This window comes from Mercurialis annua, linkage group LG2 (genome assembly GCF_937616625.2).
Source record: "Mercurialis annua linkage group LG2, ddMerAnnu1.2, whole genome shotgun sequence".
NCBI classification, from domain to species: domain Eukaryota; kingdom Viridiplantae; phylum Streptophyta; class Magnoliopsida; order Malpighiales; family Euphorbiaceae; genus Mercurialis; species Mercurialis annua.
The window spans coordinates 15901601-15918779 of record NC_065571.1 but is presented as its reverse complement, the minus strand read 5'-3'; the positions used below and the strand labels follow the sequence as shown (position 1 = coordinate 15918779).

General features: G+C 35.5%; 1 protein-coding gene across 1 annotated transcript; it reads right to left on the bottom strand.

Annotated features, from left to right (window-relative positions):
* Window positions 1-13488: 13488 nt before the first annotated feature.
* LOC126669810 (uncharacterized) lies at window positions 13489-15082 on the bottom strand. The gene has a single exon (XM_050363371.2). It carries the CDS (start codon window positions 15038-15040, stop codon window positions 13583-13585), a length of 1458 nt encoding a protein of 485 aa, XP_050219328.1. The 5' UTR covers window positions 15041-15082; the 3' UTR covers window positions 13489-13582.
* Window positions 15083-17179: the final 2097 nt, after the last annotated feature.

Below are 17179 nucleotides of genomic sequence, written 5' to 3'. Positions count from 1 at the left end.
AATCGCTCAAATCACCACCCAAAGACTTTGTTGATAAAAAAAAAATTATCTAAAACACTAATATTTTTTCCTTGTAGTGTAAGTGTGGTGAAACAATTCACCACAGACCCCCTTTAAATAGGGGATGTCGCCCGCAAACAGCCATTGCGGGCGGCATTAAATTCCCTGCCATGTGGCAGGGAATTTAATAACTGGCCCGCAAAGGCTCATTGCGGGCCAGATTTCTGCCCGCAATGGCTCTTTACGGGCAGCGTGGGCCCCAGACACAAAAATATAATTTTTGTGTTTTGGGACACAAAATCCGGATTTTTAATATTAGGGAGACACTTTTTTGTCAAAAACCCCTACTATGCAATGCAGCAATTATATAAACACAATAATGCAAACACATAAACACAATACTTAAAGCACGTAAATCACTAATACATGGAGGTTCCTGGTGCGGAACGTTAAGTTCCCTAATAACTATGCCTGTATGTCGGCCACTAATTGTTTTACCAGAATTTCTTCCACCTCTCTGCACGAAATAGGGGTTGGTTCTAATTCTGGAGGACGTACTGACGTAATCTGGGTGATACTCACGTCTAAAGTAATAGGGTCGTACCGGATCACCTGCCCACTCATGCTCTGTTTCAATCCTACGGGCCATTGTAGTGAGCGTGCTGAAATGTTCGTCCACATGCTCATACAGCTCATCAAACTGAGGTCCTAAACCCCTGACATACCTACGATTAATGGTTATATTACTTTCGTTCAGATCAGGGACTCCTTCAGCCATCCGCAGAAAATCAGTAGAATACACTCCTACAGTCAACATCCCTCTAGAAAAAGAACGTATTTGCCTTCTAACCTGATTTAGGGCTATTTGTGCCTGACCGTTAGCTATGTCTGCATCTTCCCTCAAATTGCGGTATCTCCGCACACTTGACCAGAAATAGTCACCTCTGTATTCTTCGACGTCTAACTCATCTAACTCTTCTTCTTCTTCATACTCTTCTTCCTGAGGATTTTCCTCTTCTGCTTCTTCTTCTAATTCTTCTTCTAGATCCTCCTCAGGATCCTCCTCAGGGTCTTCCTCAGGATCATCTTCAGGATTCTCTTCCGGATCTTCCTCCGGTTCCTCTTCTTCGCTGTATTCAATCTCCGGTGAATGCACTCTAACTCTGTTTCTAGAAGAACTACCTATCTCCGACACAGACATAAAACCATTTTGATATATTTCTGGCGATGCTCCATTATTTGCGTGGAATCCATTCTGATGGACCCCAGATGGTTCGCCTACTTCGTTATGAAACCCGTTTTGAAATATAGGAGGCGCTTCCTCCCGTTCTTCCTCAGCATGCGACTGAGCTCCGTTTTGCCCAGACATGCTGAAAAGAAACAATTTCAAACGTAAGCGACCATCTGAGCCCATTTCACACGCAATTCCAGTATCAGCTTATAAAATGCTGTAAACATTTAGCATTTAATCCTGTCGCACGTAATTTACGATCAAATAATCACTTAATTACCTCAATCGTTCATAATTTGCAACATATAACCACTTTCTATTTCTTAGCGTAAGCAACAAATACTTAGTTGCCTTCGTCGTCTGTATATACAGATACCATTCACTTACTAACTTAATAGTCCTGGTTCGCGCGCGTCATACTACATATTACCAATGCATATATCACACAATAACAAACAACTACGGTCTGACTCTTGCTGCAGTAGTTCCTAGGTATACTTACTGTCAAAATACTTCCAGTCGAATAGACAATCAGACAAATCTAGCAGTGGTAACTGGACTAAACTGCTCTCAGACAAACATTGAAACAAACTTGCAGTGGTAACTGGACCAACTGCTCTCAAACAAACATTGAAACAAACTTGCAGTGGTAACTGGACCAACTGCTCTGATACCAACATTGTCACGACCCAAAATATTGAGCCGCAACCGGCGCTAGGGAACGGGAGTGGTAGCTCCGGAACCCGTAGCAAGCCTAAAATCACAATTAATTTTTCGCAAATAATATAAACAAACAGCGTTACACAACAGAAGCAAATATATAACATATATAAACATTTACACTAACTGTTCTTCTGTTAACCTCGCGGGCTCTAGTTACCATACCCTGTACGAACTGGCCTCGCGGTACTATATACATCAGTTAGTGTCTCAAAACATCACACCGGCATCTGGGGCATTGGATCATATACTAAACACGTAGCCTATCAAAATGCAAATAAAACAATGACAGCAATTAATATATACAATCAAAATGAACTGTTGTTTAGGCTACTATACTATCGACAAAGGACCACTACTGCAGATCGCATACTAGTTCTCGTAAATAAACTTAATAGAAACATATAACATTTAATCAAATCATATAACATGCGATGCGTAAAAACAGTATACATATTTATATAAAATAACTTTATATATATAATACACGAAAGTAAAATGCAACTCACAGTGACCGCTATCCAAGTAATGATGAGATCAATCTGATGGTATGCTCTCGCTAGTCCGCTTCTACTGACTCCACTATTCGCTGACACGTCTGATAAATCGTTTAATAGTTAGACGTGAATCTCGTATTCCTATACGTATAATACTTTTAAGTTTTAGGATTTAGTTTTATTTTTAACATTATTTATAATCTCGATATTCCTTAACCATAATTACGATATCTCGAACTCTGTTTCTCGTATTCGAGAAACATATAATATCCTTGACATTTTTCGTTATCATAGCTCACGTAAAACGTCGAGCTAAAACTTTACTTTTTAGTTTATCAGGGTCCTTGATCGTTTTTAGGGTCTAATATTCAAAAATGTTGCAATCCCATTCAATTAGGGCTAAAAGCCCAATTAGGTCCTTGCGGACCCATTGTGTGCGCTCGCACACTTCAGTGTGCGTCCGCACACTTGGGAGTGTGCGTTCGCACACCACAAGTGTGCGTTCGCACACTTGCTCAAGTGTGCGTCCGCACACTGCAAGTGTGCGTTCGCACACTTCGGTGTGCGATCGCACACCGAGTGCAGCTCACGCACAACCCCGGAAACGTCGTTTCCAGGCTTCCCGTCGTGCTATCACTTGCCATACACGCCAAACACTCCGTTTCCAACAAAACCCGTAACTTTGTTTTTCCAAAAACGCTAAAATCGAGTTTAAATCGATAATTCCAAATTCTAAACTAAAACAGCCCGTATAACTCAAATTCGGCACCAATTCTCGAAATCTTACCTTGATTTGAAGCTAGAGATCGATAAATCTTTCAATTCCGAAGAGATTACCGCTTGAATCACTCAATTCGGACGTCGGACGGAGAAACGGCGGCAAAACGTAATCGATCGGTGTTATTTTCCTTTTCTCTCGATCCTTCTCTGCTACTTCTTCATTCATATCTCATTCCTTATATATTCTGGCTAAAGGTTCACTTTGATCCTTGTTCTTTTTGTTTCTTATCATTTATCCTTTAAACTTTTCTTTCCTACGATTTAGTCCATAACTAAATCGATAAACTCTTTTATTATAACATATACATATTATTTATATCCGATAAATAATACAAAACTCGATATTAACACTTTCCCGTCAAAATCCAATATTACTATTTTCGACACAAAGTGGCTAAATTACCACTTTGGTCCTTGTACTTACTTTTGAACTTTTCTTGCCATTTTTCCTTTAAGTTCCAATTCTAACTTTAGAATTGAAATATAATATAAATTTTCTCCGTAATAATCTTTTCTAAAACCGTCCTGCTAAAACTTATTTATCGGAAAACTTTCCGATATCGTCACTCCAGCGAATCTAAACTGGACACGTGGTCCAATTGGATAATTATACATTTTGGGATATTACAGTAAGTCCCTCCAGACTACACACTCTGCGACTAAAAAAGCTTTTCATTATTCATTATTAGAGTGTGTTATGATTTCGATACTGCTGTTTAGTTTATTCGTTAACACTTGCTTTAGTGTTTCGCGACTAACAACGCTCTTTTTCATCATTCCCAACCAACTTCCTCGATCATAACTGGTTTACACGGCTCTTAGGCACACGTGTCCACCACTTACAGCGAAATTCCTTCAAAAATACCCACTATCCTTCGCAATCACTAAAACGTAATATAGGAATTATGTATCATGATAAATTTATTATGTGTTTTACGTTCATTTACTATTCTAGTAATTAATGTGTAGGCGTTTCTCTGTTAAGCGTGTGATCCTTGAAGTCTATCTATATCGGCATTAGCTACACGATACTCTATTCTATAGGTACATTATATCGATCAAATTCTATTTATGCAAAGCACATATAAATGAAAAACAATATAAACATATAAACATACCAAGCATATCAATCATATAATACCTGGGGGTGCCTGATGTGGAACGCTAGGCTCCCTAACCACTATACCGGAGAGTCGTCCCCTAACTCTCCTCCTAGTATTAGCCCCACCTCTACGTACAACACAGGATTGTTCCAAGTAGCACGAGCACGATCTCTAACTGCCGGATAAAACTCGCGTCTGAAAAAGAAGAGGCGAATAGGATTATCATCCCACTCACGGTCACTTTCTATCCTGCGAGCCCTAGTAGAAAGCGATCTGTAATGCTCCTCGACATGATCAACCAATCCAACAAACACGGGTCCTAAACCCCTAACATACCTACGGTTGATCTCCTTGTTATCCCTCTTCAGCTCAGGGATCTCCTCAATCATCCGTACAAACTCTGAAGAATATGCTCCAACTGTAAACATACCCCTAGAATAAGAACACATTTGTCTCCTAACCTGGTTTAGAACAACCTCTGCCTGACCATCTCTCACAGCTGCATCCTCCCTCAAAGCACGGTCCCTCTGTACGTCAGCCCAGAACTGCTCACCCCTGTACTCCTCAACGTCAGATTCATCTGCCAATTCCTCCTCTACAAGGTCCTCTTTTGGTGGATCTTCTTCCTCTAGGTCTTCCTCTTCTGGATCCTCCTCTGATGGATCTTCCTCAGCTGGGTCTTCCTCATATCCTAAACTGGCTTTAGCATCGGAGAGTTAATCGGATCACAACCATCTGGTTAGCTTCTACTCTGTTTTGCAGGTTAATTCGTTGATCAGAAGCCGAGATTGAAATAGTGATTTTCTATACACATTAATTTACTTATCGAACTAGACAATTGTAATAATTAATTTTTAACAACACAAAAAAGAAAAAAAAAGAAAAATAGGACAAATCTAAAACAAATTGAAAAACAAACAGCACTAATATAATATAAATAATAATATTGTAACGACCCAAATTATTGAGCCGAGACCGGCGCTAGGGAATGGGAGTGGTAGCTCCAAAACCAATAGCAAGCCTAAAACCATAAAAACTTTTTTGCAAATAACAATCACACAGAAGAAAATACATAATATATATACAAATATATACACTAGTCGTTCTTGTCAACATATGGGCTCTAACTTCCGTAACACGTACGTACTGGCCCAACGGTACTATATACATACTAGTGTATCTAATACATATCACCGGCAACTGGTGCCGTGAACAAAACACAACAAACGTAGCCTATAAAAAGATATAAAACAAGGACAGCAAGTAAAACAACAAACATAATACACTGCTGTTAGGCCCACGACTCTGTCAACTCGGGACTACTACTGCAGCTCTACGGAAGTATCAGAAACTATACATGCAACTGATGCTGAGTGAGATTACAAATTACTAACGGTATTATCAAAATAATATCGCATTTAAAACAATCATTTATACAATATACAATATAAATCAAGTATTTGATCCGATTGAAACCCTAAACTTATAAACGATCCTGAACTAGGCGTTTCCTAGTATTCACAAACAATAGCGATTTCTTAATCCTGATGGTAGGTTACAACGGGTCTGACTATGCTGAGTAAGATTACAAATTACTAACGGTATTATCAAAATAATATCGCATTTAAAACAATCATGTATACAATATACAATATAAATCAAGTATTTGATCCGATTGAAACCCTAAACTTATAAACGATCCTGAACTAGGCATTTCCTAGTATTCACAAACAATAACGATTTCTTAATCCTGATGGTAGGTTACATGATAGTTTAACCATGTCAACCAATCATCTAATTCAGACACGGGATAGTTCAACCATGCTGACTCATACCAACACTTAAATCCAACAATCAATCGGAGTCCGGGATAGTTCAACCATGGAGACTCACTAGATACAGGCTGCGAGATAGTTCAACCATGCTTACCTCGTATCGAATTCTCAAATAAGTTAGTCTTGTTATATTTGCTAAGTCTTACCTGATAATGGTGATCACACAGCCTATTGACACCCAATAGGTAGTTGTTCCCTCGGATCGCACACCAGATTCTTATACTTAAACAATCAATCAACGATATAGTATTCAAATCAAATCATATAATATGCGATGTATGCGATAATATTTCTTATAATATATCAAATAACTTTTACGAATAATACACGAAAGTAAAATGTAACTTACATGGACCGCTATCCAATCGACAAAACTTTCGATATAGAATTCAAACCCCACTAGTCCAAAGACGTCGGACTCGAAGCTTGTCGATAAGTCTGTTATATGTTTCAAATCAATTACACATTTAGTGTCTAAACATGAACCTTGTATACTTAAAAACCCTAAGTTACGTTCTTGGGTTAACTCACTTTTAACATACTTATCGCTTATACTTTAACGCTTGATTTCTTAGTCGTTTAATAGTTTCTTTTAAACCAAAACCTTTTATTTATATAATCGTGTTTTTCCCTTTACGTGACATATTCTTTTCATACTCATTTAGGTTCCGGAAAAGATCGAATCATCGAAAACAAATGCCCCTCCGGTTGTCCAACTTGATCTGCTCGCTGAGCAGACCTGTCTTGCTCGCCGAGCAAGACACCCCTACTCGCCGAGCAGGCCTTTCCTGCTCATCGAGCAGTGGTGTGACCAGTCCTTTCCATGGCCTGGTCGATCCCGTTCCGGCCTCAAAACAACCTCAACTCCATACTGTCATGCTAGCCTAACACAATCACACAATATCCAACTCAAAAACGTCAAAAATGACATGGTTTCGACTTGAACGGTTCGACACAACACATGCAACTCAAAATAGCTTCTGACTTCACCAAACCCTAATCAAAAAACTCGATCCTTACCTCGTTTTGAAGCTCAGAGATGATAGAGGATCAAATTCTGAGAAGATCGATATAAATAACGCACGATTCAGACATCAAACGAACGAGCCCAAGCCTTCGTCAAATATTCTTCGTTTCTTTCTTCTCTGTTGTTGTTGTGTGATGAAATTGTGATTCCTTATTCATAAGGATTTGCCTTATATAGCTTGTCAAATTTGCCTCTTTGATGCTTCACTTCTTTATTCCTTACTACTCTTTCTTTTAACTTAGCTTTTAATAAAACGATTAATTATCTATTTTAACTCATCACTTACGTATTATTTATATCTAAATAAATAATACTAACTCGGAAATAATAATTCTTGTCGACAACTTAATATTTACAATTTCTGAGAATTAAATTATTATTTTACCAATTTGGGACTTAATCTTTATTTTAACAACTTTTGTTACCGTTTTTTTAGTCCCAATTCTTATCCTTTAATTGAATTCTAATATCAAACTTTCTGTATTAGAATTCTCAAAACCGACCTACTCAGGTCTTGTCCATCCAATTACTTCAATAAATCTTCATTCTGTTAGCTCGGGTTATTGGAAAAGGAACAAATTGCCAACTCCGGCAACGCCAAACGTACTGGGTATTACAAATATATTATTAAAACAAAAAACATCTTATAAATATATAATTATAAATAACAAATCATATTAATATCACTCATGTGCGTAGCACGTGGTAAAACAACTAGTATTATATAAAAGCACAGATGGGGGGAGGGGACAGTCAAATTTACGTTAATGTCTTTTTTACTTTATAAAATATAGGCATAAGGTACAAAAAAAACCTCGAGGTTTTTTTGTTTTCTCGGGTACAATTCAGCCCTTGCCATTTTTTTATCGAACGTAAAAGCCCTTATGTCCATATTGCTGTTAATTGATGATGTGGCCTTAGAAAAAAGTTCAAAAAGGTGCTTAATGTTTAAAATATTTAACAATATTATATTTATAAAATAGATTAACATATTTTCACCCACTCTTCCTAATTACACTAATTAATTAACATTCTTATTGAAATCAATTAAAATATAATAAATCAATCTAAACCCAATTAAACCAAATAAAATACAATTAAATCTAATTAAATCAAACAAAATCTAATTAATAAAAACTCAATTAAACTAATCAAAATACGATTCCAATAAGCTATTAAACCAAATAAATCAAATTTAATCAGAAACTATTTCGAAAACCGTCGGCCTTTTTCAAAAATTACCGTCAATCCCGAAACCACCACCACCCCGAAATCACCCCTGGTCCAAAAACTATGGCCGTCACGGGTCTGTTCTCAGATCTGAGAACAGACCATCTGTTCTTAGGGATGAGAACAGACCAACAGACCATCCCGTCAGTTCTCAGGGATGAGAACAGACGACCATCGTCTGTTCTCATCCCTGAGAACAGGCCACAACCTGCAGTGGCCGGAGGTCGTTTTTTAAAAAAAAAATTAAATTGTAAGGAAAAAATATCATTCGGGTCCTTAATGTTTTTTTCTTTCAATATAAGTCCTTTGAAGGATTAAATTGAAATATATTGTAAATATTAAGGATATTTTTGAATCTTTTCCTTAAAGACATTTAACACCGTTAACTGCCATTTTTAACGGAAGGGTTTATTTGTTCAATAAAAAAATTAAAGGGTTTTTTTGTTCGATAAAAAAATGGCAAGGGCTGAATTGTACCCGAGAAAACAAAAAGGACTGAACTGTACTTTTGGAAAAACCTCGAGGGTTTTTGTACCTTTTGCCTAAAATATATTATTAATTAAAAAATTATTTACATAATTATTAAATTTAGAGTACTAATTAAAATAAACTACTTTAGAGTACTAATTGAAATAAACTACTTACCAAACTATATTAAGATAATTGTCTAGAGTACTAGCTAAATAAACTACTGTAAATATTTAATAATTGTAATTTTAATTATTATTTAATCATTTAGAATTCTAATGAAGATAAAATACTCCTAATAAATTACTAGTTTGATTATTATTTGATATTAATTTCAGTGATCATTTGATATTTATATTTAAATATAGCTTAAATAATAAAAATAATTCTTAATTAATATAAATATAATATTTGGCAAGTTACACTACGAGTCACGTGTAAAACACGTCAATCGACACTAGTATATTTTTGCACGTTGTCAGTTTGTTTCAGCTCGTTTTAACTCCGTTTTCATGCGAAAATATGGAAAAACGCATAAAACAAAACAAGGAATCTAAATACGACAAGTAATGAGTGTTTGGAGGTGATTTATAACATTAAAATCAACAAATTACAACAGTTAATAGGTTACGCAAATTTTGACAAATAAGCTTAAAAACATGCATACTAAGTGATTTAATTATCTGGATTTTTGGAATTAAGTATTTAAAATACATTAATCTAGCTATGAACATGCTTTTTTCATCGATTTTCATAACAATTACAATAAAATCATGGCAAAGCAATTTATGGCAATTATTTACAATTATATGCAATAGAACAACATAACATGTAATCTAACAAAATAATCTAGCAGTTCTAAATTATGTAATATTAAAAGTTATAAAGACAATATGGAGGGTCCTCATAAGTACCGTTCTGAGTCCTTGGCTCGTTTGCTAGCGAAGTGGATGTGGAATCCAGCTTCGAATCTGTGCAGGGCCGTGTTCTTGGAGAATTAACACATGTTTAGTGTTTTAAGACTGGAATTGCACAAGATTTATGTGTGGGGGGGGGTATGAATTCGGCTAGACCTAGGGTTTTTAGGGGGAATTCAATTTTGTACTAGTTTTTTTACGTTTCTGGTCCGACCTCTGACTAAGCTATCTTAAGGTTGTCTATATAGTGGTCATTAGGGTTTAAGATTTACTTTAAGTTGTCTAGGGTTGAAACTGTTAAGTGATAAGTCATAAGGTATTAGGATTAGCTAAAAACTCTATTATTTTTTTATTAAATTTGTATCTTAATTTGATTGCTAAGCAAAACAGGATTAAAAGCTTATTTTGGTGCCCGGACGTATTAAAAATGACTCTTGGGACTCTATTGTTGGATAATACTCGCAAGTGTACGTTATTGCGCAAGTAATATAACTTGGAAGACCAAGTATCGATCCCACAGAGACAATGGACTTAATCACTAATTTCAAATAATCTTTAATCGGCTAGCTAGAAAAATCAATGGAGTTCTTGTAATTAATTAAACTAATGTAAACTGAAAACAAATAATAAAATATGATTTAAAACAATAAGATTAAAAGCTCAAGGATTGATAATCCCAAATAAATAAGTAAAATTATGGAATAGGATTTCTTAGTGATTTTATCGCGAATCGAGCTATTCTAAAGCACTGAATCCCGCCCTCTCAAGTCTCAAAGATCCGAATAAAATCACAACTTAATTAACTAACCAATTATTAACTCGCTCTCACGATATTAAAACTGAATTAAATAATCAAATTATAATTATAAAGCAAACTCAATGACTACCTAAATTCCGACCCGCTCTCACGACGTTTTTCTCTAAGTTCTTAATTATCTATATCTATTTAATTAAAAATCTCTCAATTAGTTAACTAAACACAAACTCATGAACTAAGTAGCTAATTTAATCCAAGCAATAAGATTAATAATTAAGACACGACTTAACACTAATTCATCCAATCCAAGTAATTACCAATTTATAAGTTCATATCAATCCTCGAACAAGGGTTTTAGCTACTCATATTAAAACTGAAACAAAACAAGAAGGATGATGAAGAAGAAAGCATAATTAAACAATAAATACTGGAGTTGTCAATTTCGGAAAGAAGTCTTGATTAAGCTTGAAATCTTCAACAATCGTCTTGCAGAAACTAATTATAGACTACTTATAAACTGCTGGAAAAACACTAAACTAAAAGTTATTTAATAAAAACTAAACTATAACTAATGTAATCTAATGTCTAATTAATTGACTGATTGATTTCTAATGCTATTACAATGCCTTTATATAGTGGAGGAAGCCCTAGAATAAAATAACTCTAAATACAAGTCGGAATTGTATTAGGAGTTGCGTTGAAGTTGAAATAGGAGAAGAATCCAATTCGAACACTGATTCAGGCCTTTTTCTCATGTCTCGTTCGAGACAATGCATGTCTCGTTCGAGACATGGCTTAAACTCAAGTTTTGATGCTTTTCTCGTGCGGAAGAAACTCTCGGTAAGCTAAATTTCAAAGGTCTCGTTCGAGACATTCAGGTCTCGTTCGAGAACCTAATTCCAGCTGCAAATCTACTAACTTCAAAACATCATAACTCGATGTAGAAAACTCCAAATGAGTCGTTTCTTGAACCTCTGGAAAGCTTAGGATGTCTACTTTATTTCTTATGAGGAACATAAAGTCAATTGAAATCTTTAACTGCTTCAAAATTGTCAATGAATGCGTGGGGGTCAGATTTTCATGTGTGCAAATGTGCTTTCTTCATTCCTAAGCTTCACGACTTCGATCTAATCCACGATTTATACTCTTTACTGCTCAAAACGCTCCATAATCACTAAAGAATCCTTGAAACACTAACACACCATAAAGCATAAAAACACTAAATAATGTATGAATAATATGATAAAAGCGATTAAAGACGCTTAGAAACGACTCCGAATATAGGAGTAATTTTACTCCTATCACCTATGAGTTTCTTGTTAAAAAAAACTATGAGTTTGGATATGGTCAATTTTAGTTTGTAAATCTTGCAAATTGGCCTATAAACTTCTAAGACATTGTAATTAGTCCTATTTCTGGACTTAGACTACATTCTCGTTGAATTTTTATAGGTTATTTGCGGAAATTTACGTTTTAATCCTCCAAGTTTGCAGCAATCACAGATTTTGCCTGTTTAGATTTCAGCAAGCAAATTGATAGCTCGTCACCCAGACAGATATCTCTAGAAAATCATCATTGGATGCTTCGGCCCCTTATCACTTTTTACATGTCCGAAAAAATAGATGTCTACACAGGTCTTAGAACCCGGAAAGCCTTGGGGAAATCAAAGTCCATAGCAAATTTGACAATTTGCTGAGCGGACAAAGAACTAGGGGTATGCTCCAAATCATCACGAGCACCCTGAATCCCTTCATCTTCCTCATACATTTTTTGAAAAACAAATTAAAAAAAGGGGGAAAACAGGAGAAAAGATACAAACTTTATTCACGAAGATCAAAAGTACGAAAAGACAAGAAAAAATGAAGAAATAAATCCCAGAATAATAAGAACAAGAAAAAAACACAAACAAAAAAACGAAAGAATCAATCAAAAATTTAAAGCAACGCTCTAAGTACCTGGAAATTAGATAGACAAGGTCAAAAGAAAGGTATGGAGCAACGTTGAAACGAGAAATCTTGAAATGAGTGAATCAAAGAAGAGAAAAAACAGAAGTTTGAGCTTTCAGAAGACGAGTTCGAAAAGCAAATGAGAAGAAAGAAAAAAGCAAATTGAGCAATCCCCGAAATAACAACGATGAGTGTTGAGAAACCAAAAAGACGAAACCTTAAGCAACGCGGCGGATGAAAGACACTTGTTTCAAATTTGAAAATACGCAACTAACACATGTCAAATAAAGAGAGCTCAAAACTCAAAACTGTCAAGCGAAACGATTCGCCAAAAGATAAAACGACTCGTCTCACACAAATCTAAAACTTACAAGGCATAAATACCATGGCTTTAGCTCACTTGCGTGAGAGCTAATGATGAAAATCGAATTCCAGCATAACTATAATGGAACCGAGTCGTACATGATCGACCCTTCTGGGAGAATTCTAGCACTCGCCCAAAAGACGAAAGCATGATAAGCACAATTACATTAATACGCGAAAACTTTGTGAAAATTCAATAATGACTTTGGCATCGGAGAGTTAATTGGGCAAACACCGTCTGATTGACCTTCTACCCTATTTTGCAGGTTTACTCACCAGATTAGAAGATAGACTCCATCAATTTCATTCAAAAAAGAATAAATAAATTCTTTATTTTTAAAACTAACTAAAAATCATAATCAAATTAAATCTAATTTAAATTCTTAATTAATTTAAATAAATCTAAATAAATTTTAAACATGTACAATTTAAATATGCTAGATATGGAGAATGTTTTTGAATTTTTTTAAAATGAAAAAGACGTCAATTTAATATTTCAGGGTACAACTGAAACACGAAAATACGAAATAAGATAAAATTGGTCGTTTTTCAACGTCGAAATAGAATTGAAAAGGGTTAAAAGGTCGGTGTCTTTTTAGGCATTAGGCCAAAAATAAAAGTAAAACAACTAAATTTTATATAGAAATTTAAGTATAAGAACTAATACAAATCTTATTCCTGGTCGAACAAATTTTAGATTCATAATATTTAACAATCTGTGGGCAGGGGATATTGACAATATCTACTATTCTTCATGCACAAGAAGAATCTCTCATAGGCAGATGCCATTTTCGTAGCAGTAAACATAGAAAGTGCATAATTTTTGCAGGCCATCCCTTTCTGCTGCAACACTTTAGGCCCATCTCTTATTACCAACTCTAATGCATCAACAAGTGACTTCACATTAGGTGAAAATATATACCCCAATTCTTCACTCACTACCACACTCCCCACTATGCTCGGATAATTAGGGCACAAAACTGGCTTCCCACAATGCATTGCTTCCATTAACGTTAGATCTAACCCTTGCGGTCTCAACGTCGGATTCACAAACACATCGATCGCGTTATAGAATTCGGATAGCTCTGATGATTCTAATGCTCCTAATACTTTCACATTAGGCCCTAATTCTGCATACCTTCTTCCCCAAGGACCTGACCCTGCTACTACCAAAAGTATATTAGGGTTTCGTTTCATGATCACCGATAAGGCCTCGTAGAGTAACGGATGCCCCTTGTCTCTAACTAATCTCCCTGCCACTCCCATTATAAGGCTTACATTGCTAGGAAACTCGTGTTTTCTTCGAAAAGTTGTTCCGGCTTCTGGGTTGTGAAAATATTTAGTATTATCTACTCCGTTTAGTATTACATGAACATTTCTCGGTGGTAGCTGGTAGATGTTTACTAATACCTCGCCTGCGCTATTGCTTATGCATATGTGTTGATTATAGCTGGAGAAGAATCGGATTTCGTCGATAAGTTTAGGCATTGATTCTTGGATCTCTGTTGCTAGAAAATTATTATCACCATTTGGATTTGTAAATAGCTCTTGGAATAATTTTGAATGCATAATTTCATACCAAATGCCATGCCATGTGACGGCTAAATTAGGAACAGATTTGGCTCTCCAGTGAGGAAGCGAAACACTTTCGGAATGCACATAATCAAAAGGCAAATTCGAACTATTTACCTTATTGAACATCTCAAATGCTAACGAACAGTTGACAGAACCATGATCATTGGCAGCAAAATACACATGAAGATTTCCTTGGTGAATATCAAAACGAGGCATTTTATCCGACGGAACTGTAAAAACATGGATTTCATGACCCCTTTCAGCTAGAGCATGGTATAGAGTAGACGCATGGCGTTCCATGCCACCAGGAGCTGAACCAATCGGCCATGTTTTAGAGAAAACTGCGATTTTGAGCTTCTCGTGAAATGTCGGTCCGAAACAAAGCTTGTTCCATGGAAATTTAGCATTTCTAAGGTCACCATTAAATGAAATAGTTTTCACAGAATCTGATGGCTGTTCTTGAGTTAGTCTGAGTGGAGAAATTATAAATAGATAGAATGAAGTGAAGCAAAGGGCTAGAATTATTATGGTTGAAAATCTAACAGAAGATGGTGCATTATTAGTCTTATGAATTTGGTGCTTGAAGCCCATTGATAGAGAAGTCCCCGGCCAGGATAAATTTGCATTTGCATATCTTAGAGTTAAATATTTGATTGTTATCTGATCTGTAACTTATTTTATTATTATAAGTTTGAAAATATAATGTAACTATAGTGTATAATAATGTAAACTTGTGTATAGGCATTTAATGCTTTTCACCATTAATATAATGGTGGATCTTGATCTGCTCGAGCTCATCAAACTTTGTGCTTAATGCACATGGCCTTCTTCAAATTTTGTCAACTCTGTTACCACTTTCGAGTTTCAAGTTCTAATGTTTATATTACCCAAACATTAGAACATCAATTGTTTTCATTTTAGTATCCACTAAAGATATTATTTATACAACATATGTTATGTTAGCATACGATTTTACATTTGATCTTAATATATGTTATTTTTAAAAAATTGCAAAAATTGTCTAACCTTTCATATCACTAACTGTTTGCACTGGTCTAAAAACAGGTCCAGATCACGGGTCCAACACGGAAGGATAACAATCCGAAGTTGAGCAATGCCCAGCCCAAATAAGAGTTGAAGCTTCTAAAAAGCCCATATCCGAGTAGTGACTCATTTGAAGAAAATGAGTTGTAATAGATTTCTTTTATTCTCGTCAATAAGTGAGTTAGACTCTTTATAAGACTAGGATTATTGTTTTTTCTTTTAAATTCGCCGGATCTCATTAAAATGAATATAAAAAAGTTGCATTTGTAAGAAATTCGGGATAATTTGAAAACTAAAACCGATGACCTGACATGGAATAGACAATATGGTGCCTGATTTGTAGACCTTACTTACGAAAATAAAAATAAATTACTAATTGTTTCGCGAATTAAATGCAGTCTTCAATCACTTTTCGTTCAAACTTCTCCAAACGCAAACTCACAGCATTCGATTCAATCAACACTTGATATAACTTCTTCTGAAAAAGAGACAACAACTTCTAAAAAGGAGACAACAAACCTTTCACAGAGAAAGGACAACAAACTTTTCATAAAGAAAAGATAAATTAAAACATTCATAAAAAAGACAAACAAAAAATAAATAAAACTAGTATAACTCACATACGAATCCATTTTGTTAATGAAAGATCTTCAATCTATCATCGCTTCTTGATAATTGAATTGCGCTTCGTGATAAATTTTAATCAGTCATAAAAATGAAAATGAATTGGCTATTTATTATAATCTATGAAATTAAAATAACATAAACAAAAGGAGTGGCTAACGTCAATAGAAAAATTAAGCCATAACCGGCTAAGGTTTGTTAGAGAGAAAAGAGAAAAGAGTAAGGAAGATGAGTTGTTCAGTTGACTTCTTACTAGGATTATTGTTTTAGTTTAGGACTTTTTGGCTATAAATAGTGAAGCCATATTTGTAATCAGGTTACGCACATTTTTATCAAACAAACAACAAGTTTTTTATCCCAGTCTCTGTATTGATCTTAACGTAAGAGTAATTTTTAATATCATTCTTGCTTGAACCTCCGTATTTCTCAAAATCGATCATGTTAGCATTGATGTAGAAGGTTACTTTAATCACACCTTGCTATTGTCACTCGTGAGAAACCCGGTTAAAGCATCAAACCGTGAAGAACCCATTAGAAAAATTCCAAGATTCGAGTTTGGGATATTTTTCTGCGAACATCTTTTGACGACTCCACTAGGGATGTGTTTTTATGGTCCACCAGCCGATTTTTAGCCAAAAGGATTCATCTTTCGGGCAATTTCGAGTCAGACATTTTAGAAATAATGGCCAAAAGACATGAACAAGCAACAATCAACCAAAGCGCCCTTTGGGCCGATCGTAGCCCCTGTTGGGACGAATAGTGTTGAGTTTGTCGCCAAAGATCTCACATTGATGTATGAAGATGAGATGGGCGAATACAGCCATGAGATGAATCCAAGTCGACCGTCACTCTCCCAGGGCGACTTCTCTTCTATAAGGAACAAGATAGCCCAAGATAATCTGGAGATGTTTGATGGGACGATTCAACAAATGTCGAAGGTCATGAAATCAATGATGGAAGACCATATGGTTGTCCAGAGAGGAATCAAGGGAGACTTCGACAGTTTGAGAAACTTTGTGGCCGATTTGGCGAAACTCATTTCTAGACAGACTATTATTAAGC